Raw genomic sequence first — 23207 nt, forward strand, 5'->3', positions numbered from 1 at the left:
AAGGTCCTGAGGCGGCTGCGGGCAGGGAGGAGGGCGGGGCCCGCCGGACGTGGGGGCACCGGCAGGGACTGGCAGCTTTCTCGTAGCCGTGCCAGGCACGCGGGGCTTTAGCTGCCCCTGGTGCCCGGGGCTGCCTGGAGAGGCCAGGAGAGTTGCTCCCAGGGACCCACCGCCCCCCAGGGCGCTTCCAGGACAGTGGGTGGCGCTGCCCGGCCCACGAGACTCCACTCACGCGGCCAGGCCCGGCTTTATTCGTCGGTGCCTGGGCGGCTCTAGTCCACATCCACGGCCGGGTGCGGCCACTCCCGGGAGCGGAAGTAGTCCTCCAGGTCCCGGAGGCTGACGGGGGGGAAGTAGGGGCCGATCCTCTTCCGGAGCCACCACTTGCCTGCGGCGGCGTGTGGGCCCCCAGGGCGGCTGAACTTGTACCTGTAGTGCTCTCCCCGCAGCCACCTGCAAGAGAGACCCCTCGTCAGGAGGCCCGCCCTCCACCTGTCGAGCTGCCGCTCCTCGGAGGTGACGCTGCCCGGGGAAGCCCCGGCCCCATTGCTGCCATGGCTGCCATGGGGACTGTGGGGGCTCCGGGGACGCCTGGGAAAGGGCCAGAGACTTGGCTCTACAGCCCGAAGGCAGCAAAGGGCACGCTTGGCCTTCTGGAGGCCCCTTCCCTCGGCGCAGGCCAGCAGGGCGCAAGAGAGGGGCTGGTCCAGAGCCTGGGGACCTTACCCCCGGGCACGTTTGCAGAGGCTCCAAGCAGGGCCCAGGGTGCCTGATCCGTCCAGGCCCTGAAAGGCCCCCGAGGAAGCAGTGGGCAGGTGTCCCGTCCAAGAGGCAAGTCCTACCTGGGGGGCGCCCTGCCCTCGAAAGGGTTGACGGCCAGTAGGGACAGAGCTGAGGCATCGTTGGCCAGGAGCTTGCCTGCCAGGTGGATGATCCACTCGTTGTGCTCGTAGGTCTGGGGGTGAGAGGAGGGGTGCAGGCTCTAGGCGCGCAGCCCAGTGCCAGGGGCCCCAGGATGAGCCCCTGCCTGGCCCTGGAGCTCCAGCTCCCGCCTGGTCACGCAGGTGCGGTCAGGGCCAGCCTCTCCCAGACGCTGGGCCCACACTCCCTGCCTGCTCCCGCCCGTCGGCCCACTGTCTAGACAGTTCATCTGGGGGCCGGGCTCCCAGGGCACTGTGCTGTTCCCGCGTGGGGACGTGCTGGCCTCTCGGTGCTGTCGCCTGCCAGCCCTGGGGGCTTGTGGGAGGCATGGTCTTCCTGAGGCTGTGTCTCTCCAGGCAGGTGGGGCAGTGACAGCCCGAGCAGATGAGCGGGAGGACGAGGGGCCCCCAGGCCTGCTCTGGCACAAGCACGCGCCTGTGGACGTCCACCGTCCTACTGTTGGCTGCGCCGGTCCTGTCACTGCTGGAAGGGTTGGGGGAGCTGCAGACTCTGCTGCGAAGGTGTCCGGCAGTGTGGGGGCCCCACCTGTGGGCCCACGGCCGTCCAGACGCAGAGGCAGAGAACACAAAGGGGAATACCCAGGAGGGAGACACGGCCCGGGGGGGTGGGAGTTCCGTCCTGTGCACTGTGCCCCACCTGCCGCTCTGGGGTGCAGTGCTGGAGATGAAGATCCCCCGCCGGTGCCCTGACACTGGCCCCACCTTCCTCTCCCAGGTCAGCCAGGCCCGGGGAGGGCACGGGAGGCAGTGACCTCACGCCCACCAGCCGGGCCGCGGGCGTCCCCGCCGAGGGCACTGCAGTCTCGGGAGCACAGCGGGAGGGGCGGGGCAGGGGAGGCCCCACCTGGAAGGCTGCGAACCACATGAGCCAGTCCAGGCGGTAGTGGTAGGGGGAGATGAGGCATGGCCGCCGCCCTGGGTCGCCCGGCTTGCACTTGAACTCATAGTCCTCCCACACGGCATCGGGCGAGCTGGCGTTGGGGGCAGCCGTGCCCTGTAGGATGACCTCCGTGCGCTCCTTGGTGATGCTGTGGGGAGACAGAGGCAGGGAGCTGCAGGCACATGAAGGTGGCCGCTGTGCATCCACACCCTGGCTTCCTTGCTGAGCGGATCATGGTAAGGGGCTGCCCTGGAGGCGGGGGTGGCTCTCCCCCAGGGCCCGGGGTCCCACGTGCACACAGTGGACAGGGTGAGGGCAGGCTGCCCCTGTACCTTCCAAAGGCGCCGTACGTGTTGACGATCCTCAGAGGATTGAAGGAGGTGTTCATGATCTGGGTGGGACTCAGCAGGTTGAGGACCACGGGGACACTGAGCCAGGCCACCAGGGCAGCCAGTGCCAGGTGCACTGCCCGCCGCACCATGCAGCCTGGCAGGGGCAGAGGGGGGCGGTGGGGTCAGCTGCGTGCTCAGGCCTGGACCCTTGGCAGGGAGGACCCCCTGAGGTTCACAGGAGCCCAGGGAGGGGCCCCGCCCACAGCCCCTTGTTTCTAGGCCAGAACTCGCTAATGGGTGGGCGGTCCTGGTCCTGGGGAAAAGAGGCTTCTGTCCCCGCCTGGGGGGTCCACTCACCGTATCTCAGGGGGGCTAGGGCCCCTCGGGCAGCCTCCTCCTGCATCTTCAGGACTCGGTACTTCAGGCCACCAGGCCCAGAGGGAAACAAGAACCCCAGAGTTGCATCATCGAAACAGGCCACGCTGGGCACCATGGTCAGCCAGTTGAGGAAGCTCAGGTTCCCGCTGATGATAAGGATCACCTGCAGGGGATGGAGCAGGGCCTGAGTCCAGGCTGATGGAGCCCGGGCACCCCCTCCCGCCCCCCCCCCCCACGGCAGACTGTGGAGCCTGGAGTTGAGCCTTTAGAACAGCATGCGCAGTGCCCCGGCCGACTGTTGGCACTGAGGGCCAGGCCCCTGTCCACCACAGGCTGCGTGCCCGTGTCCCCACCGGCGGGCCCCAAGGGTGTCGACCCCTCAGCTGATCTTGGGGCGGGTTCTTGCTCGAGCCTGGAGTGGGACCTGTGGACACCCGGGTTCTGGCCTCTTAGGCTGCCCCGTGCCTGCCCACAGGGCCGTGAGCTGGCGGGCTGTGCCGCTGTGCTCCGCTGACCGTCACCGGGTTCGGGTGTGGGCAGCCCTGGGGACCCGTGCTCGAGGCGGTGGTGGCGGGAGGAGGATGAGGCTCTGCTGCCCGGGTCTGGCTGGCCTGTCCTCCACAGCTCGCACCCCAGATGCGTCCACTGTGACCACGCAGGAGGCCGGCCTCCTGCACTCTGGGCACCGGGAGGTGGGGCTGCACAGGGCCTGGGAGTCCAGATGGGCCCGCCCGTGTCCCCGTTCCGCTGGGCTTGTCTACGGACTTGGCATGAGCTGGACGGTGGCAGTTCTCCTGTAAGGCTCGCTCCTGAAAGCGACTTAGCGTCTTGGTCGTAAGGCTGGAGTCACAAAGCCTCAGAGCGGGTGGGGTGCCGACAGCTTGGGGGTCTCCTATGCCCCCCACCCGTTTGCCCGAGAGCTGCCGGCCGTCAGGGGCTGCGTCCCGGAGCCGCCGCCAGCCAGGCCTTTGGGGAACTTTGTCCGGGCAGCTGCACGTCTTGTAAGGTACTACAAGACTTAAAAATGACGTCTTTGGCCTGATTATGCCCCGGCCGTTGGGCGCCGGAGGGGGAGCAGAGGGGAGGCCGCGGCGCCCAGGCCCTATGCAGGCACCGGCTCTGATGCAGCCGGCCCGGTGAGCACGGGGCGGAGGCCCCCGTGAGGCGAGACGCCCTGGGGTGCAGCTCCCGGGGGATCAGGTGCCATGGGGCGGCAGGGACTCGGGAGCCTGGCGGGAGCGGGCAGGCGGCCTGTAGTCCTGGCAAATCTGCCGCCTTTCTCGTCAGGTTTCGTTGAAACAAACAATAAGATACACGCCCCGCCCCGCCCCGCTTACAGTTCAGTGGCTTTTGACAAATGTTGACCTTTGTGCAAATCACCATAAAGCCCAGAAGGTTCCACCCCAGACAGTCCCCTTGGTGCCTGTGACCTGTGGACGGACCTCTGCCGCCCGACACCCTGCCTGTTCCCAAACGTGGTGGGCATGGAGCTCTGGCGCCCAGGGTCTCCAGCCTGGGGTCCCGTGAGCCAGCGCGCAGGCGTCCACGGCCGCACATCACCTGCCCGTGCGTGTGCCTGCGGGACGCTGCAGCGGTCTCGGTGCGCCTCGAGGGATTCCTGCCAGTGGGTCCTCGGGTGCCTGCCGGGCCCGGCCACCCTTTCACGCCAGCGGGTTCCTTGTGGTGTCTATAGAGGGAGAAACGTGCTTTTCACGAAGTTACTAGTTACCAATTTTTAAGAGCTTCGCCCTGGTGCTGTGTGTCCTGAGACGTTTGCACATCCAGGGTTCGGGGATGTTAGTGTCAGTGTCAGTCTGGTGTTACGTTCCGTGGAGGTGCTGCCTGAGTAGGAGTGGGGCTGAGGGCCCTTCCTCATGCGGCCTCCGCTGTGGGGCAGTAGCCGGCCCTGCCTGTGCCCAGGAGCGGCCCCAGGGGCGGCCCGGGGAGGCGGCTCCCGATGGCGCGGGAGTTGAAGCAGTTCCGGCATTCACCCGCTGTCGCGCGTGGCCGCAGGGGAAGCGGAGGCCGCGGTGGGACCGGTGAGCTGGGCTGCGGCTGCAGGAGGAACTTGGAGAAAAAGTTTGAGAAAATCGCCCCAGAGGCGAGAGGAGCTGGAGTGCCTGTGCGCGTGTCACCAAATGATGTACCTCGCAACAGGCCTGACCCTCAGGAGCCAGCAGAGCAGGCGGCCTCCTGCTTGGCGACAGGCAGGCGTGGCAGCGGCCTGCCTGCGGGGCATAGGAGTCTAACTTCCTGGCGCCCCGGCTTCCCCTTGGCCCTGGACGGCCCGATGACGCCGGGAGCCGGTCGCCTCAGTTCTGTGCTCAGGCGACACAGCTGAGGCCCAGCCCCTTCACTCCCGAATTTTCATTACAGCCGGGTCCTGATCCTGGGAATCGGGAGGAATGCAAGGTCGCAGACGCCAACCTAATGAGGGTCTGGCAAGAGGAGCTGTGCTTTCGATGGCTCGTGTCAGTTTTATGGATTACGATGGCATTTTACGAGGTGTGACGTGAGATGCGTGGATTCATGGCTCTCCCAGGATTAATCTGGAAAACTAGTGTGCTTGGTCCTGAGTCCCCAGTAGTGACTTCTCATTCTTCAGTGTCTGCAACGCCCCAGCCTCCCTGAGGGGGCCCGGGCCGTGGTTGGTCCCGGCTGGCAGGCTGCTCTGGGCACACCGGGCTCTGCCCCGGCGGCTGCTGCGCGCTGCGTCCCTGGCCCTCCTCCTCCACTGGCGGGGGCAGCCGCCATCTCCCAGCGGCCCGGCCGTGCTGTTCGGCCCGTCTCTCCCACTGCGTCAGCAAGTGACGGGGGGGCGGGGGGGGGACAGCATCCCTGAAGCTTGGCTCAGCCACCACCTCCCAGGAGTCCAGGCCGTCGGGCTGCTCTGCACCTCCTGACGACAGCGTGGTGCCGACTGGTGCTCCGTCGGGACCCCTTTCAGGACAAGCTGCTGTGCCGAGGGGCCGGGGGTCTTGCTGCAGCTCCCTCACTGCTCTGTAGCCCGACTGCAGCTGAGCCAGGGACCCCGCGCCCTTCCCCACAGCCCCCAGCGGGGTGCCTTCCTGAAGTCTGTTCTCAGTGCTGGGCCCACCCAGGCTGCCGGCTGCAGCACCCGCGTCGGCCCACGACAGCTGTGTTGGGGCCCACCCTCACCCCGACCGTCGTGCTGCTGGAAGAGCCAGCAGGGGCGCAGCCGGGGGCCAGCCTCTCCAGGTGTAACGAGCCCGACCTGTGCACGTACCGGGACACGGAGTCACCCCTGGCTCCTTGCTGACACCCCCGTGGAAACCCAGGCCCAAAGCCGCTCCTCTGGAAGGACGCTCGCTGGCCGAGAACGTTCATTCTTTATGTCCTCCTCGGGGCGGGGGGGGGGCGGGGGGGCGAGGAGCAGCACAGTAAGAGGCACGCCAGGCAAAGGCGGTTCGGTATTGCAGTGACGCACTGGTGCTTCGGAAGGCGGGCTTGAGGGAGGGGCGACAGACAGCAGTGCCAAGGGCTTCCCAGGCGACGGTATGGGAACTGCCCGGGGGAAGGGGCCCGGTGGGGCGGGAGGCTCACAGGACTCCAGGGGTCTCTCGTATCCCGGGATGAATCAAGGGAGATGCCCTCATCATTTCTACTGGAAGATGGAAAAGGCAGGGAAGCTGGTCTGCAGAGCCTGGAAGGCACGGATGTGGGGGGCAGGGCGGTCACATGGTTTCTGTGCGGGAGGAGAGGCCTGGCTCGGCCCTGGGAACTGAGTGCAGCCAGCCAGTGGCCCGGTGTCAGCCCACGCGCCAGGCCTTCCTGAGTTCCATCTGCAAACACCCAGCAGGGAGGCCGGGACAGAGGCAGGCCCCAGATACCCTGTCCAGGGGGTCCCATCTGCCTCCCTGGAACATGCCGGTCACACACTCGGCACCTTCCTTCCACTTCCACCGAGTCGAGCCTGGCTGGTGAACTTGGGGGTTTGTCAAGACTCGGCCGCGGACCAGGGCTCCTTCATTCCCACAAAGCTGGGAAAGGCCATGGCTGTGCTGCAGGATCACTCAGTGACCCTGGGGACACTGTGCACGCAGAGCACCGGCTTCTCAAGGCTGAAGGGCCCGACAGGAGGAAGCAGCGCTGCAGCTGGACGGGGGGCAGACCCAGGCCAGCCCCTGCTCTCCCCGGAGGTATTCAGCAGCCCTCAGCTCAGGAAGCACCCCTGGGAGGGCAGCGCTTCGATGCCGGGAAGGTCGAGGTGGCTGGCTGGTGCTGCGCTGGGGAGGAAGCATGCAGGCCGTAGCTGCGGGGATGGCCTGGGTGCCCTCAAGTCTGCTGGCCACTGGGTCATGGGCCCTGGAAGCTCCCACAGGGTGCGGGTGGAGACCCAGGCGGAGGCCCCGAGGGACCCTCGAGTAGCTGAGCTGCTCGGCAGAGTAAGGGACACAGCTTCCAGACCCTCCCAGCAGCCCATGGGGCCGGTGTCCTGTCAAGATTTGCAGACAAGCAAGCCACAGCTGGAAGGGAGAAGGCTTATAGGAACAGAGTCAGGTATAGGAGAAAACTTGAAAGTACTAGATAAGGACTTTAGGATAACTGCTGTGAATAAAATCCGGCATCTACAAGAAGATGTCACCGTAAACAAGAGAAATAAGAAAACTTTAACCACATGCACGTGCAGAGTTGGAAGAGGTCGCGTACGACATGGAGCAGTTGCTGCACTGACTTTGGACGCGACTCCATAACAGCAAAGTCCACACGAGCGAGGGGGTGGAGCCCTAAGTGCTTTCTGAACCGATGCGCAGACCGAAGCTGGATGGGGTGCAGGATGCCCGAGAGCCTGCGCGCGTCCCAGAAGGGGGGGGTGGCAGACAAAACAGGACACGCACCCCGATCACAGCAGCCTACGAAAACCCCACCAGGTGCACCAACCGACTGCACAAACGGTGGGAAAGAAGAACCACAGGCAGGTGGAGGACAGTCACTGGGCGAGCCGGGACGAGCCCCGGGGTCTCCCGCAGGGGCCCAGCGCACTCTTGGCTGAGAGGAGAACACCGCCGGCCCCAGCACGTGCTGGAGAAAACGTCCCTGAAGGTGGTGGTCGAGGGAAGGACAGGGGTCCCTGGGGGGACAGGTCTGTTCCCAGGAGCCCAGTCCGGAAGGCACATCTGCTCATGAATAATTTGTTTTTAAAGATCTGTATTTATGAGAGCGAGAACAGTGCATGTGCAAGCAGGGGGGCATGGGTTTCGGGCTGGAGCCCGGGGATGCAGGGGTGCACACTCGGAGCCCTCATCAGGCGCACATGGCTGCGTCCCACCGGCCCCCTCCCCCATCCGTCTGGATGGTAGTTATTTATTAAGAAAAAGGGAATTTGGTGCGGAGTGCCTGGCCCCAGCGCGCCGAGGGGATGCTGTCTGTCTTGCGTTACTGCGCTGCTGCGGCCTCTCCTGAAGGGGGCCAAGCGCGTGGTCTCTGTCTACAGGGCCGTGGAGCGTGACTGGCCTGTGGGGCACCGTGCGGGCTGCCCGAGACCACATGCGGGACGGGGTGTGTGGGTGGTGCCTGTGGCCCGCGTGATGCCACGGACCTGCAGAGGAGGGGACGGGCTTCCAGAACTCCGGAGCTGGGCTCGTGGTGCCTGAGGCCACAAACACACGTGCCTGTGGGCGACTCACCCCGGGCAGTGATCCCGGGCCCCGCCGCTGGCATGTGGCTCAGGGGCTGGGGGGGCAGCTGTGTCGGTTGCTGTGGTGGCGGCCCTCACTGTGACCTGGTGCTAAGCGGCCGACGTCGGAGTGGCTCTGGGACCTAGGACCAGTCTGCACCGATGCCGCGCCACTCGCCTGGCGATACCTGTGATACCCGCCCCCACCCTGGGATGGCCGTCTGGCCACTGCCCCTCCCGCTCTGTCCCCTAGGCTCTGTGCTTGGCCTCAGGGTGGGGGCGGCCCCGGCCTGGCAGTGCCGCTCCCCGAAGGCTCTCATGGGCGCCTCTTCCCGTACACAGCACACCTGTGGCCTCACAGGACCTTCAGGACAGCTGTGTAAATGGAGTGTAGGACACGAGCGTGTACACATCCTCAACCCTCTCCCGAAGGAATGGACGGAAACAAACAGATCCAGAGGTTTTCCTTGGGGTGCTGGGTTCCCACGCTGCAGCGCTCCCAGAGCGGCCCACCCACCGCACAGCCGCTGGCCCCTGGGGAGCCAAGCTCCTGCCGCGACACTGCCCTGCAGCCCCCGCGCCCGAGACCCTCCACGTCCTGGGAGGGGGCTCTCCTGCCCTGCGTTGGGCACGGCGTGGCCCCCGTGGGAGCACTGAGCCCTCGGGGGACAAAAGGCAAGTGGGTGGGTGGGGCTTCTGTAACGTCCAGAAGGCTGCGGGTGGGCACAGTCCCCCTGTGGTCGTCCGTGCCCGGCCGTGTTCCCCACCACCCACCGCCACCCACCCTGGCAGCAGGGCCCAGGCTGGCTCAGGACCTGGCCATGTGGCGGGAGCCTCCCCGTGCAGTGGACACTGGTGCCCAGATGGGGCTCAGACTTGCTGCCGAGCGGTCCAGTCAGCCGGTGCGCCCTGGAGCAGAAGCACACGCACGAGAGCCGGCCCGGTGGTCAGGTCAGTGCCTCTCGTCCCCCTTTCCAGGAGCTGAGCCCGTTACATCTGCTCCAGCAGCACAGACTTCTTCACTGATTCAGGTGACCGGACAGTTTGCTTCTAGTTAGCACTTGTCGGAGCCGAGCTTTGGGTTTTGGGGAGAAAAAGCCCTCGGTGGGAAATGATCCCCAGAGCCAGGCAGACGTACAGCCTAGAGACGGTCCCAGGTGGGCCACAGCCGGAGGGGCAGCCAGGGCATGGGCTAACACCCCGCACACCCAAGTGCGCTGCTCGGTCACCGTGGCGACCATGAGCCGAGTGGACCCGCGTTCCTGGCCCGGCTCTGCAGGGTCCTCGGAGGTGCCTTGGAATCGGGACGGTCGAGGAGGGTCCAGCCTGAGGTGGTGCTCGCGCTGCTGACGCTGTCGGGGCTGCCTCCTGGTGGCTTGGGCTGAGGGCGCGGGGCGGGTATGGCGCCCAGCACTCTGCCCGCCTGGGGGGCCCCTCAGGGTGTTCGGAGCAGCGAAGGGGACTCTGACAGTTCCACGGACACACGTCATTGTACCTCTGCCCAAGCCCAGAGGACACAATGTCGGGTGATGGTGAAGAAACCGTACGTCACCTGATGAGGAAGTGTCCACCTGGACTCGTTAGTTGTAAGCGATATGTCCCGTGGATGCAAAAGTTCACCACGTGGGGACCCTCTACACCCTGTACTCAGTTTTCCTGTAAATCTAAAACTGCCCTAAAAAAGACTATTAAACAGAACAGCTAAAGCATCGGAGGAGCAGGAGCACGCGTTCCCCCGCAAGAAACCCTGTGTGCAACCGATGAAGCAGAAGAGGAAAGGGGGTGGTGAGAACAGCTAAAAGGAACAAAAGAAAACACAAAGCTAGGGAAGCAAGCCCAAAATGGCACTTGAGCTGTGTGCCCCGCCGCCGTGGCATGTGGCCCTGTGCCCGGGAAAACCTTTGCTGCTAGGGTGGCCTCGGGAGCAGCAGGAACCCAGCTTCTCTGACACCCCTGGGGCCTCCTGCCCTTGCCACGCCCGGCGGGGTGGAAGCTCCCCCACCGACAGCCACGCAGACGCGACCCACGCTGGCAGGTTCATCCCAGGGACCACAGGGACCACAGGGAGGACGCAGTGCAGCAGGCAGTCACGTGACCGAGGGCGTGGCCGTGGCTCAGCAGGTTAGCGCCTTACGGGAGCCCGCGTGCTTTCTCGGGCAGGCCGCAGGCAGCCATTTAACCGCGTCACTCACCCCTCAACACTCAACATACCCAGAGCAGCTGGGGGCAGACAGGCTTGACGGGGTGGCCGCCGACAAACCAACCTGGGCCGTGGGATGTGCGCGCTTCAGGAGCCCGGGCACCACCCGGGGCAGACCGGCAGCCGTGAACGTCCACAGAAATGGTGCCCGGCCTGGATCCAGCCCGTGTGTGAAACCCCCTCCTGCGCGCACCACCCGGCCACTGCAGGGGTGACCTCTGTGGTCTCAGCCGGGGGACAGTCCGTGAAGGGGGGGCCCTTCCCGTTGGATCCCACACTGCGCCCCCCGCCGGCAGGCCGTCACCCCCTGCAGCAGCCGACACCACGGCCACGAACACGACAGCATGGTGGGCGAGGAGGCGAGGCAAGAGGAGCTCACAGGCTGCAGGGACAAGCCATGCCCGCCTGGGACACGGGCCCCCAGCACACATACCCGCGGCGGGCTCACGTCTAATGACACAAACCTAGAAATGCCCCCGGATGCCTGTTGATAGAGCAAGAGAGGAGCCAGCCGTAGGGCGTGTGCGTGGAACACGGTCACGGAGGGGGCGCGGCCCGAGCAGAGCGGCCTCACCCCACCCTGACTGCTCCATGGACATGGGCTCTGCGGCAGCACAGCGGCCCGGCTGCCGGGGAATTGGCCGCAAGGTGCGCGGGTGCCTCGGCCTGAAGGTGTGGGGTTCGCGCTCAGTACACGCTCGCGGTGCAGGTCTCTCCGGCGCGCCGCCCCCGGGACCACCTGGACGACGTGGGGAGTTCAAACCCCGACAGTGTTTCTTGGGACCCGAGAAGTAGACCCTGAAGTCCAGGGAAGGGAGAGGCCAGAGATGGTAGCGGCCTGGAGAAGCGGGTGGGGGAGCCTCTGCCCCCGGGAGCAGGCCTGGTTCCAGGGACCAAAGCGCTTCCGGCGCAGGATGGGGGCTGACGGCGGCTGCGCACCCCGAGCTGAGCCTTGGGCGGTTGTCCATGCGGAACCACCCCCGCCAGCCCCTTCCTCAGAGACCCGATTCGCCGCAGCTGGACAACTGACACGTGAGGAAAGCCCTAGAACCCACCTCGGGGGCTTGCCTGGCGGAAGCGGGGAGGAGCGTGCCCTGGGCCACTCCGTCCTCCCAGCAGACTCTCATCTCGGGGACGCAGGTACAGGGGCGACCCTCAATCGGCGCGGGCTCACCTGGAACAGGATCTGTAAGGCCCCGTGCAGGACGCACATCCGCCGGCCCAGGAAGATGAAGAAAGGCACCACGAGCTCCACGAAGTGGTTGCCGAGCGTCTCCCCACGATGGACCCACCATGGGGACTGGTGCAGGAAGTAGGCCACGGGGTTGGGCACCGGCTGTGTCTGGGGGACAGGAGAAGGCCCGTGAGCCTGGCCGTCCCCCGAGAGCAGGGGGTTTCTGGGGAAGGGGATGTCGGGGAGCATCCCGGCTGGGGGAAGCCAGCCCCGGGGTGGGGAGGGTGGTGCAACCAAGGGTCCCAGATTCCCGGGGTGCACACTCCTGCCCCTGCCGGGTCTCCTGTGATCCTACACTGACCCTTGGGGGCACACTGAACGTCCTGGGGACTGATGAGCTCGGGTCTGTCCTGGGCAACGGGATGGCCACACGTTGGGAGGTTTCCGCTGGGAGGCTGGTGGGAGCTGGGGTTCCGGGCCTGTGTGTGTTCCTGGGCGTGGCCCCCGTGCGGGGTGGGGATGGCATGTCCCAGGAAGCCTGCGTGTTGACTCAGCCGTGGAGTTGGCCGCCCTAGGGCCCAGATGACAGGCCCTGCACCTCCGACCACGGGGGCCCTGACCCCCCGGCTCCCCCACCTGGAGGGGAGCGCCCCAGCCCCGCTGCAGCTCCACGGAGTCTACACCGCCGCGGGGGGGCGCCCAGCATGGCCCCACCCCCACCCACTGCAAGGCAAGCCCAAGTGGGGAGCCCGGCCCGGGGAGCGGCCTCGCTGCTTTTCTCGCTGCTGTGGGGTCTGAACACAAGCCTCCTCCCGAGGACTCCAACCGCAGTGCGGTCCCCTGCTCCCCAGCATGGCCCGGGTGCTCCCCCCCCCCCCCGACAAGGAGGCACCTGCGCTGCTGTCGTGAGGCAGGGTGGGGACCGCTGGTCCAAGCGCACGGAGCCTGCTGCGGCTGCGCAGGGGGGCGGGAGCGGGTAATGGCACAGGAGTCACGCACAGCACACCCCGTGGCTGACCGTGTGCCTGCCGCCCCGTCGGAACTGGAGGTGGCTCCAGGCGGGACGGCTGCTGCGGAAGGGCCACTGTCCCGGGCAGGAGAGTCCACGGCCACATCTCACCTGGACGGTTTCTGACCCACAGTAAAGTCACACTAGCAAAGAACATCCCCGGATGCTGCGCTTCTTGCCCGTCCTTCCTCTTCCTCCAACGGGAGAGACCAGCGTGTGGCGACCACCGGGGGTGGGGACCCTGGTGACCCGCGGCCCGACCCAGTGTGCTCAGTGAAAGACGCCCCTGGGCCGTGTTGCTTGCAGCCCCCACGATCTCCAGCCGCTTGTCTGTCCCGTGTCCCTCCTGGGGGTCTGGGGCACGTGGCCCCACCGGGACGCCCACAGAGGTGATGGGGACTGTCCTAGGGGGTGGCGGCCAGCCCTGCCCCGCGCCTTGAGCCTGTGACCTAACTGGCCTCCTACGTTCCAGCGGCCGCGGACGGATGTCGCCCGGAGCTGTCCTTCCTTGTCGCTGTGCGTTCACTTGGTGCCACCACAAGGTCACGGAGTCCTCTAGCCCGTGCATCTGCTCGTGGGCACAAGGCTCGGAGTCTTCACCCCCCATAGCACTTTTAGGGGCTCCCCTACCTCCTGACACCAAGGATGCTCCAGGGTCCCGTGAGCCTCTTCCCGCTGCGGCGCGGGGTGCATGTTTCTCTGAGCTCTGGTCCCTGCAGTGGGAGGAAGCCAGCCTGGACCCAAGGGTCGCTGTCTCAGGGTCCCTCGGGGGCAGAACACGGCGTGACTGCGGGTCAGCCGCCCTGCGCACACGCCAGCCTCGCTCACGGGGCTCTGTGTGCCCCTGGGTTCTGAGCAGCTTCCGCAGCACCGGGTGGCAGGTGGCTGGCCGCTCCCAGTCGGCTGCACTGAGTCCCCCAGCCAGGGCGCCCCGGGTTGGAGCTGTGGCTGCCACTCGGTGGACCAGATGCGTAGCGGCGGACACGTGGGCGGAGTGCAGTGTGGGTCCCTGTGGCGCGGCCCACCACTGTCCCACGGGGTCCTCCAGAAGGCAGTCCCCGTCCTACAGCCTGGAGAGTGGGCTGGCCTGAGCGGCTGGCACGCACTGAGGTTTTGGTGCCAGCTGCGCGGACGAGGCTCCTGCTGGGCATGGGGGTGTGTCAGGGCTGCCTCGCTCACGGCTGCGTGGGTGACGGGAGCAGACACAAGGGCACAGATAAGGACGTGGCGAGAGGATGGGTTTCTCTGGACTTTGGCGCGGCCCTACTCCAGACGTCAGTGACCAGCGGGGGTCACCTGCTCCCCCGGGACTGCGGGTCCCAGCGATAGCCATCCATCGTCCAGGACTTCGCGGGACGGGCAGGTCCTGCTACTGGACAGCGACTCGCAGTGCTCGCTTGGAGCCACGGGAGGGAAGCCAAGCTCCTGCCTGGATCCAGCTCCTGTGTCCTTCCTGCTTCCTGCCCAGGGAGCAGGCGTGGGCCCTGGGCCGCACGTGTCCATGACCTCTGCGACCTCCGCCAGCTGGCGCCTGGGGCAGGGCTGCCCCCAGCCGGGGCCTCTTCTCTGGGAGCCTCATCCCTGGGATGAGGGGGCATGGAAGGGACCCGGCGTGCAGCGCAGCTGATGCCGCCTCCAGGTCTCGCCGCGGGAGCCTGGACGGAAGAGCTGCGACAGCCATGGCCTGGGGCTGAGGACACCAGGATTTTGGGGAGAAGAAGAGAACCCTAATTTGTAATCTGCGTGGGACAGCTGCGGTCTGCCTTCGCTCATGTGCGAGACGCCACAGACCTCACTGGAAGCCCCCAGCTGACCGCCAGGGAGCAGCTGGGTGACCGTGGGGGGCCCGGCCGGAGTCCTGGGGTGACGGGCTGTGCCCTCTGCACAGACATGGCCTCGCTGCACCCAGAAGCGAGGGCAGAGGCCAGGTGACTGGCGCTCGCCGCCTCCCGTGACGTGCAGGCCTTGGAAGAGTGGCCCCACTCGCCGAGGGACTCGCTCCTCCGCACGGCCGGGGGCGGTCCTGAGCCCGGGACAGAGTTTTATTTCTATTTGCGCTGAAGCTGGAAAAAAACACCGGGTCATAAAGCCCGGCTGTAAACCCTGGAAGTGGCGCCTGGAACATCGCACCCCGTAAAGCAGGGAAGGAGAGGCTGGTGCCTCCTCTGGCAGGATGCACGGCCACGCGCACCGTTGCTGCAGCTGCCAGGGGAGTGGGCCCGAGCCTCCCACGCTGGTTCCTCCAAGAGGAGGCGCTTTGAGAACAGACAAACATGAGGAAAACCCGGACGGTGATAAAACCAGTCTCGGGACTGGGGACAGCAGCGTCCCTTCGTGGTGCTTCCAACGCCCTGCCTTCCAGGCCTCGGGGACAAGTCTGAGTAGACAGAAATAGCTTTTTCAGCCATTCCCCACCTCTGCGACTGTAAATTATATGTTGGAGGTTTTAGCGAGAGGGAACACACGTAATTGTTGTCTGAAGAACAAGTTCCTGAGCACCGTCTAGCTGCACGCGGAGGGCCAGCGCCTGCCCGCCTCGAAGCCCGGGGGACGGGTCCCCAGAGAAGCCGCTGGGAACGTGCCCCGGATGCCGTCTCCCTCTAGTGTCGGGGGGTTCTTCGCCTGCACGCTGGGGCTGTTGGCAGGCGTCCTGGGACGCGGGCATCTGCCTGCTGGCGGCCCCCTAATGGCCGGGAAGGGGGGACACTGGTCGGGTGAGGGGCTCGGGGTAAGTAGGGCAACTGGCGGCTGGCCTCCCCTGGGCCCAGGGCGGGTGTCGGGGCTGAAGGCTCCGTCCCGGGGGAGGCCAGGCACACACAGGGAGGCCGTGGTGCCCATCTTGGGGGCTCGGGCCCCCCGACGGCTGCCTGCTCCCTTCCCACCCAGACGACGGGAATGGAGAAAGAAGGGGGGCTGTGAGGGCGGCGGTGCCTGGCCGTGGAGAGGGGTGCGTCCGGGGGTGGCCGGGCTAGCACCGCGCATCGGCACGGCTGCGGACCAAGAGCCCGCCGGCGGCAAATCCCACAAGAGACGTGTGGAACGCCGCTGGGTGGAGCCGGGTTTGCAGGAGGGGCAGCCCTGGAGCTGAGAGGACGGGGGTGGGGGGGCAGGGGGAGGGCGGTGGCGCAGGCCCGGCACGCCTGCGAGGGTCCTCACTCTGAGGGGAGCCGTGACACCCGAAGGACGCCCACCCCCCGGGCCTAGAATTCCCACGAAAGGAAACCGCTAAGAAGCCGGGAGAAGTAACGAGTCGTAACATTGAAGGAGCCCAGGAGGGGGCAGCGACCCAGGAGGGAGCTGGGGGGCAGGGGCCAGGAGGGGGTAGGGGCCTGGGAGGGGACAGGAACCAGGAGGGGGCAGGGGCCCGGGAGGGGCAGGGGAGACAAGACCGAGCCAAAGAGCACGAGAGACAGGCAGCCAAATGGGGTCTGGGACCACGTTGGAGCGCCTGCGGCAGGTGCTCGCGTCACACCAGCACGGGGCCAGGCTTATGGGCGCCCGGGGGGCTCCATCACTGAAGTGTCTGCCTCCGGCTCAGGTGGTGATCTCGGGGTCCTGGGGTGGAGCCCCGTGTCGGGCTCCCCGCTCCGCTGCAGGCCCCCGTCGCCCTCTGCTCCCCCCACTGTGTGCACTCACTGATAAATAAAATGTTTAAAAGAAGAAGCAGCATTTGTTAGACTGGATCCGGCAGCAAGACCCGAGTGCTCGCTGCCTGCGACACACGCTTCTCATGCAAGGGCGCATGGGGGCCGGGTAGGGTGGGAGACGCGCCCACCGACGCAGGAGTGGCTCTGTGGGCATCACATGGGCAGACCTCAGGGCGACCAGGACCGGGGACAGGAGACCTCACGGGGGCCGACGGTCCACCCTGCGGTGCAGTGACCTAGGAACGTCACCGCTGTCCTGGACGGTGGCAGGGCCTTCCTGAAGCAGCCCTTGCGCTCGGTGGCCCAGGTAATGGGCAGCAGCAAGCGAGCGCCAAGGGCCAGGTGCTCGGGGACCCTGTCTCACGGGCAGCTGGAGGGGAGACGGGAGCACACCGGTGACGAGGTTCTTGCCCCACGCGCGGCCCCGGCCCGGGAGGTCTGCTGCGGCATCCGGGCTCTGAGGCAGACCCTGCGGACGCCCACTGGGCAGGACACAATCCCCTCCGGGGCACCCCGGGCCATGGACATGACAGGGGATGGGGCCGGGACCCCTGAGCCCCGGGGGCTGCACATGGGACCTGCCAGACGGCCAGCGCCCCTCGCAGCACGTGCGTGTCGGCCACGCAGGAGCAGAAACGACATGTTTGGTCCCCAGGGGCTGTGAAGGGCACAAGCACGCATCCTGCCGAGCGTGTGGCTCGCGTGGGAATGAGCCTGGTGTGGACGCTGCCGCTGGCCCTGCACATGCATGCAGAGCCCACCGGGCCCATCAGCCACGTTCACCTGCCTCTGCTGAGCGCCCGGCAGCGAGGCGACCCTGGGGTCACCTTGTGGGGGTTTCACTGTCGACCTGGGGTTACATGCAGAGCGCAGGAGCTTGGGGACGAGCGCCCCCGCTACCGCCTTCTGAGGGGTGACTGGCTCTGCCATGGCTGCTCAGGGCCACCCTGAGACCCGCGGGGACCGTGGCTCGGCCTGCACGTGCTGTGGAGGTCACCGGCCCCTCTCTTGTCCCCAGATGGCGCTGCCCCAGCCCCTCTTCTGCGCCGACCCATCGGGTCCGTCGACAGCCGCATCTGGGGGAAGCCGGGGCACAGACGGGGCGACGGGGGCTCGGGTGTCCCGGGAGGCCCTGCTGCCGGGTCACAGCCGTCGGGCAGCGTGCCAGGCCCAGCTGGAGGCCCCCGCCCACTGCTCACGCTCTGCCACTGCCCCGGCGGGTCCCTCCTCTGAGGCTCCTGCCAGCGGTGCCACCACCGTGGGGGACACAGGCCGCGTGGCCCCAATCCGTGCCCCAGCCCCGCCCCCGCCCCCGGGCGCCCTCACCCTAAGCCAGTTTATGGGGCGGGTTGGAGTGAGGTCCGCTGAGGGGACACTTCTCCTTTCCAGGGTCTGGATGGTTCCGTTCCTCCAAGAACCTGATGGGGGCCCCATAGCAGCCCCGTGCTCGCGCCCTGGATCCCACGTGGTCAGTGAGCCATCGGCAGTCCGAGCACACCGAGTCCAGCAGCCTGGGGCGCCCCCACCAGCCTCACAGGCGGCTGCCCCCGCCACTCCCAGGACACGGTCACACGTCCACATCCACCCAAACCGCAGGAAGCCGGCGCCCGACTCAAACCCTCTCCCCTGGCACTGTGTGGGCCCACCTGGCGCCCCCGCGGACCGAGGCCCGGAGGACGCCCCTGCTTGAGCCCTGGCGGCCGGGCTGCTGCCCGCGGGCGGCTGTGTGGCCAGTGGAAGGAGCTCAGGGGGGCCCGGGAGGGCCACTTGGCTGAGCCCTGGGGCCCCGCAGTCCCTTCGCTCTCTGGCACCTTCCAGGGAGTCGGCTGCAGGCCCGAGGGAGGGACTCCCGGGCCCTTGGGCAGGAAGGGAGGGCAGTTGATGCGACTCCACATCTCAGGTGTGACATCCCCGCCCGGGCGGGTGCCCAGATGACACGTCTGCCCCTGCTCAGCCTGAGGAGCCCAGGAGCCCTGTGTGCAGCCCCAGCCCCACCGCTCGGCCCGGGCGCCATGCAGCTCACCTCATAGTGGAAGTCCATGCAGGTGAGGTCCCGCCAGCACCGGTCTCCCCGGATCTTGATCAGGCCCTGCCGAGGCAAGACACACAGACGGGCCGTGAGCCGCCCGAGCAGCAGCCGTCCCGGGGGGTGCCAGCCAGGGGGACCTGGGGAAACCTCGGGGGCCACGGCGTCTCCTGCTAAGGCGTCAGCACAGCTGTAGTGGCGCCATGTTCAGGGCCCGACGGCTGAGCCGGAACCCACAGGCCCGAGAAGCCCGGGTTTCCTGAGCGGCCTGGCTGTGCCGCCCCTGTGGGCTCTGGGGTTCCGCCCCGAGTCCTCCCTGCGGGACGCGGTCGGCTTCCGTGATGCAGGCTCTGCAGCTCCAGGCCACGCCCCCCCGCCCCGCCGCGCCCCCCAGCCCCAGTCGGCAGGGGAGGCGCCGCCTTGGTTGGGGTGGCGGGCTTGAGGAAGGGGCCGGGCGCAGAGGCCGCCACTGGGGGAAGAGCGGACCGCGGATGCCCTGCGCCGGAGCCAGACTCTAGACACTAGTCACGAGGGGCGGGGACGGGCCAGCGGGGGCGGCGCTGCCCTGGGCTCCAGGGAGCCGCCTCAGCGTGACCACGCGCTTTGATCAGAATGTGGAGCCCTCGCGGCAGTGTTGAGTGGCGTGTGTGCTTGCGTGACTGGGGTCGCGGTCCCGCCGGCTGACCGTAAAACCTTCACGCGGGGCAGGACCTTGGGTGGTGAGGCTCCACGCTGGGATGGGACGGTCCCGGTCTGCAGGCCTCCGTGGCCGTCCACGCAGCAGTCGGGGCATGGGATGTGGAGCCCACCAATGCGTCATGCACGAGTGGGTGCGGGGGCACTTCTGGCTCGGTGGGTCCCGTGGACACAGCAGCCCTCAGACGACACGGACGAGGAGCAACAGTCCCAGCGACGCGGGCAGCCCGAGGCCCCCACGGGCCGAGGGACGATGCTCCCGCTGTGCAGACGTGTCCCGGGGGCTCCTAGGGCTCCGCTGCCCCGAGCCCCGACCCTCTGACGGGGTCGCCGTCTCAGCACCAGCTCTGGGGTCGTGCACCCGCCATGCCCCCCGGCCACCCCGGCACCCAGCGTCTTGGGGCATGCGCACCCCAACGCAGAGCCACGCCCCAGGCACCTGGGCGGTGCGGCTTGAAGAGCGGAGGCCCATCTTTCTGGAAAGTGGCTGCAGTGGCAGCAGTGCCAGCCCCAGGCGCCTCGGCGGCCCCCGGCACCCGTGGCCCAGAGCCGGGGAGCAGGCCGGCCGGGAGCGCAGCCCCGTCACGCGACAGCCCCATGAGCACGGCCTGCTCCCCACACCCCACAGAATCCGGATGGGGCTCTTCAGAGACGCTCACCAGGCAGAGGAGAAAAAAAACAAAATAATTAAAATGTCATTCAAGTTCTAAGCTGATACGAGACACTGAAAGATCTGAGACGTTCTTCCAGGAGCGGAGAGTAATTATATTCCTCCCTCCCGACTCGTCCCCATAGTGCACATGTCACATCTTCCACGGATTCCTCCTTCCTGAGTGAGCGTCAAAGGAACAAAGACTCCTGCCAGCCTCTTCAGCCCCCAATTAATTCTGAAGAAAATGGCTCAGACCCAAAGGGCCCAGGACCTGCAGCCACCCACCGCCGCCCTCGGGGTGCCAGGCCAGGGCGCACATGGCCGCTCCGTGCCCAGTGGTCCTCGCGGGGGTGCCCACCCATGGAGCACCCCCTCCTGAGCGACCTGGCGCCCGCGGACAGCGCCGCTCCATCTCCAACAGCCTGGGAGGCCTCTGTGACCCCAGGCAGGGCATACTCGTGAGGTCCCAGGCGTGGAGGGCGTGCCGCTCCCCCCGTGGGCAGGCCTGTGGTGTGGGTGCCACTTGGGCCTCCTGCAGTCCCTCTCGGGCTGGGCTGGGCCCACAGGACCCAGGTGTCCCTGAGCGGGGAGTCGGGGGATCGCTATACGTCGGGAGCGTTTGAGGTTCACCCCGCGTGCCCCCTACTTGACACTGGGGCCCGTCTCAGGACTGCCCTGTCCCCATGTCACTGTCCCCCTGGGTCCCGGAGGCCTCTGCCCACGGCCGTGCCAGGGCCACAGGGAGCGGGAGGAGGCACAGGCCCTCGCCACCAGGAGGACTCAGTGCCCTTTTAAGCCCAGACTGTGAGGGGAGCATCTGGACATGGAGGCCGAGAGGGGCTGCGCGGGGCTGCAGCTCAGGCCGGAGGTCGGAGGACCATGGACCGTACTTCCCAGAAGCCCCCGTGACACCTCGGAGCTGGAGTCAGGTCTGGCATCCTGGGAGTGCCTGCGGGAAAGCCCGATGCTCCTCCATCCGTGCGACTGCGATTGAGTGGACTGGATGCGAGGGGCCCTGGGACCCCGTGGCACCCACTTGGCTTTGGCCCTCGCGGGGGTGCACCACATTCCCACATTGCCATCGTGATGTGTGACACGGTTCCACTGGGGGCATCGGGTCCGGGGAAGGGCCCTGACTTCAAGGACTCTGCTCGGAGCCCATTGCCCTGTAGCTCCAGGCCCCCTCCTGCCCCCCGCGGTATTGGCCACAGTCCAACCTCCACAGGGCCGGAGCCCCCATGGGACCCACGCTCTGTAGTGGAGCGCGAACACGGAGGCGGCCCAGGAGACGAGCCTGGCTTCTTTGTCAAGGCGGCCGCCAGGCCTCGAAGGAGAAGAGGGGACCCGCACACAGCCCAATTCGCTCCCCGCTGCAGCCCCACCTCTGCTGGAAACTTCCTAGCGGGAGGGGGAGTCTCCCCATGGAGAGGAGGTGTGGCCCGGCCCCACCAGCAAGCGTCAGAGCCTCGCTGGACAGCACCCCGACGTGCACGGGTCAGGCCGTGAGGAACACGCTTCTGCCTATGCTGCCCGGGCCCGGGGCGCCGACGACCCGCTGGTGCCCCCCCAGGTGGGCGCCATCTCAGGGCTGCGTCCCACGGCAAGGGGGCGTGTCAGAAGTCACCCTGCGAGCCGTGCTCCCCAAGGCTGGGCTGGCTTACACTAAACACACACACCGCCTAAGTGCTCTGACGGCTGCACACGAGCAGGTTCCTGTCGCCCGGAATGGGATGCAGGTGTGCCCCCCACAGAACGTCCTCCGGATGCCTTCCAGACTATTCCATGCCCCGCTCACAGGAGGCCCTGCCTGCTGGACGCTGCTCTCTGTTCCGGGCCGGGCAGGCTGCACTCCACGCGTTCAGGGTTCGGGGTTCAGACGCGCCTCTGTTACACCCCGTGGATGGACGCGGAGCTGTTCTGAGTGGGCCAGGGTCTCCTTCCACGCAGCCCACAGGGTGGGGGAGGCCGGCTCACACGGCAGGCATGCGCCCTGCCTGGTGGGGGCCTGCACCCCTGCCCCCGCCCCTCTGGGCTCATCGGGTCTCCTCCGCGTGTGCTCAGCCGTGTGTCCACCTTCCCGCTGCGGCGGTCTGTCCGGGATGTGGGGTTGGGCCTGGGCACTGTGGGGGTTTCTCCCGGCACTGGCTTCCCCGCTCGTTCTCAGTGCTGGGTTTTCATAATGCAAATTTTAGCATCAAATGAAGTATGTTTAGCAAAAATTACTTTTAATGCTACGGCCGAAGAAATGTGTGCCCACCGCACGGTAACCGTGTTGTCTGCAGGAACATTTATGTTCTTGGCTTTTACGTTTGTGAGCCCCAGGGACCTCGTGCCTGGGCTGGAGGGTCGACTGTACCCGTGTGGCTGGGCTTCCGCGAGGTACCGCCGGGTGTCCCTCCACGCTTTGGCCAACGGTCCACCTGGTGGCAGAGTTTGCTCTGATTCCCCACGCTTCAGTATCGCTGGTTAAGAGGGGGCCCCTGGTCGAGTGCCAGCCGACAGGGGAGCTGTGGCCCATTTCTGGGCGCTCGGCTCCGGGTCCATTTTTCTAGCACAGGTCAACGCCACACTTCATTTTACCTTTCTTTTTTCTTTTTTTAAATTTTATTTATGATAGTCACACAGAGAGAGAGAGAGAGAGAGGCAGAGACATAGGTAGAGGGAGAAGCAGGCTCCATGCACCGGGAGCCTGACGTGGGATTCGATCCCGGGTCTCCAGGATCACGCCCTGGGCCAAAGGCAGGGGCTAAACCACTGTGCCACCCAGGGATCCCTTCATTTTAAATTAAGCTGTAAAATCAGGCAGTTTGTGTCCCAGCTTTGTTCTTTTTCAAGATTCTCTGTTTTCCCTCGTGCGCGTTACAGTGAGCATGTTAACTTCTCCCAGTAGCCGACTGGGACTTTGACGGAAACTGCCCTGACTCTGCACTAAGCTTGGGTGAAACAGGTGTGGCGCGCGGGGCAGGTCGGGCTCGGGCCGCCATGCCTGCACTTGCTGCGCGCGGGCAGTCGACGTCCGCAGCCAGGCTCCTGCAGGCACGGAAGGCTCTCCCGGCGGTGGAGGGCAGTACTTTCAAGGCCTTGTCTTCTGATGATCTCTTCAGAGCATACGAGGTACGAGCGGCTTCACCCCGCCCTCGCGTCCTGCAGCCTCGTGAAGCTCGCATGCTCGTTTCACTAGTTGCTTTTCACGTTCCGCCAGGTTTTCTGCATCTCTAATCGCGCCTGTGTGAACAACAGTGTCCTCGTTACCCTTCCAAGCTTTGTGCTGCTGCTTTCTTTCTCCAGCCTTCTGCAGCGAGGCTTCCAACACGACGTTCCCGTCCCCAGCAGCGAGGCCGGGCTGGCTTTCACGAGGGAGTCCCCCCGCCATCACGCACGGTTGTCAAACTATCGCGTGTGCTGCCCCTGCACGTGCTGCTTTCTTGTCACTGTTGTGAGCTGCGTTCCTTTTTTCAAATGTTAAACCAACCTTGCATTCCTGAAATAGACAGAGCCTTTTTCTGTTGCTGGATTTGATTTGCTGATGTTTTGCGAAGAGTGTCTGTGCCTTTGCTCCTGGGCGATGCTGGTCTCTCTCCCCCTTCTGTAATGACCTCGTCAGGTCTGGTTTCACAGTCACATCAAAACCCCC

At 66.4% G+C, this 23207-nt stretch overlaps 1 protein-coding gene across 1 annotated transcript in view; it reads right to left on the reverse strand.

The window, feature by feature from the left end:
- Positions 1–228: 228 nt before the first annotated feature.
- The window catches only part of LMF1 (lipase maturation factor 1), a 79219-nt gene continuing 56240 nt past the window's right edge, over positions 229–23207 (reverse strand). The window contains 7 exon segments of the mRNA XM_077906025.1: positions 229–453; positions 843–955; positions 1786–1969; positions 2154–2307; positions 2511–2694; positions 11544–11711; positions 18223–18288. Coding sequence (XP_077762151.1) covers positions 273–453; positions 843–955; positions 1786–1969; positions 2154–2307; positions 2511–2694; positions 11544–11711; positions 18223–18288 — 1050 coding nt within the window. The 3' untranslated portion in view covers positions 229–272.

The sequence above is a fragment of the Canis aureus genome, chromosome 8, assembly GCF_053574225.1.
Source record: "Canis aureus isolate CA01 chromosome 8, VMU_Caureus_v.1.0, whole genome shotgun sequence".
Classification (NCBI taxonomy): Eukaryota; Metazoa; Chordata; class Mammalia; order Carnivora; family Canidae; genus Canis; species Canis aureus.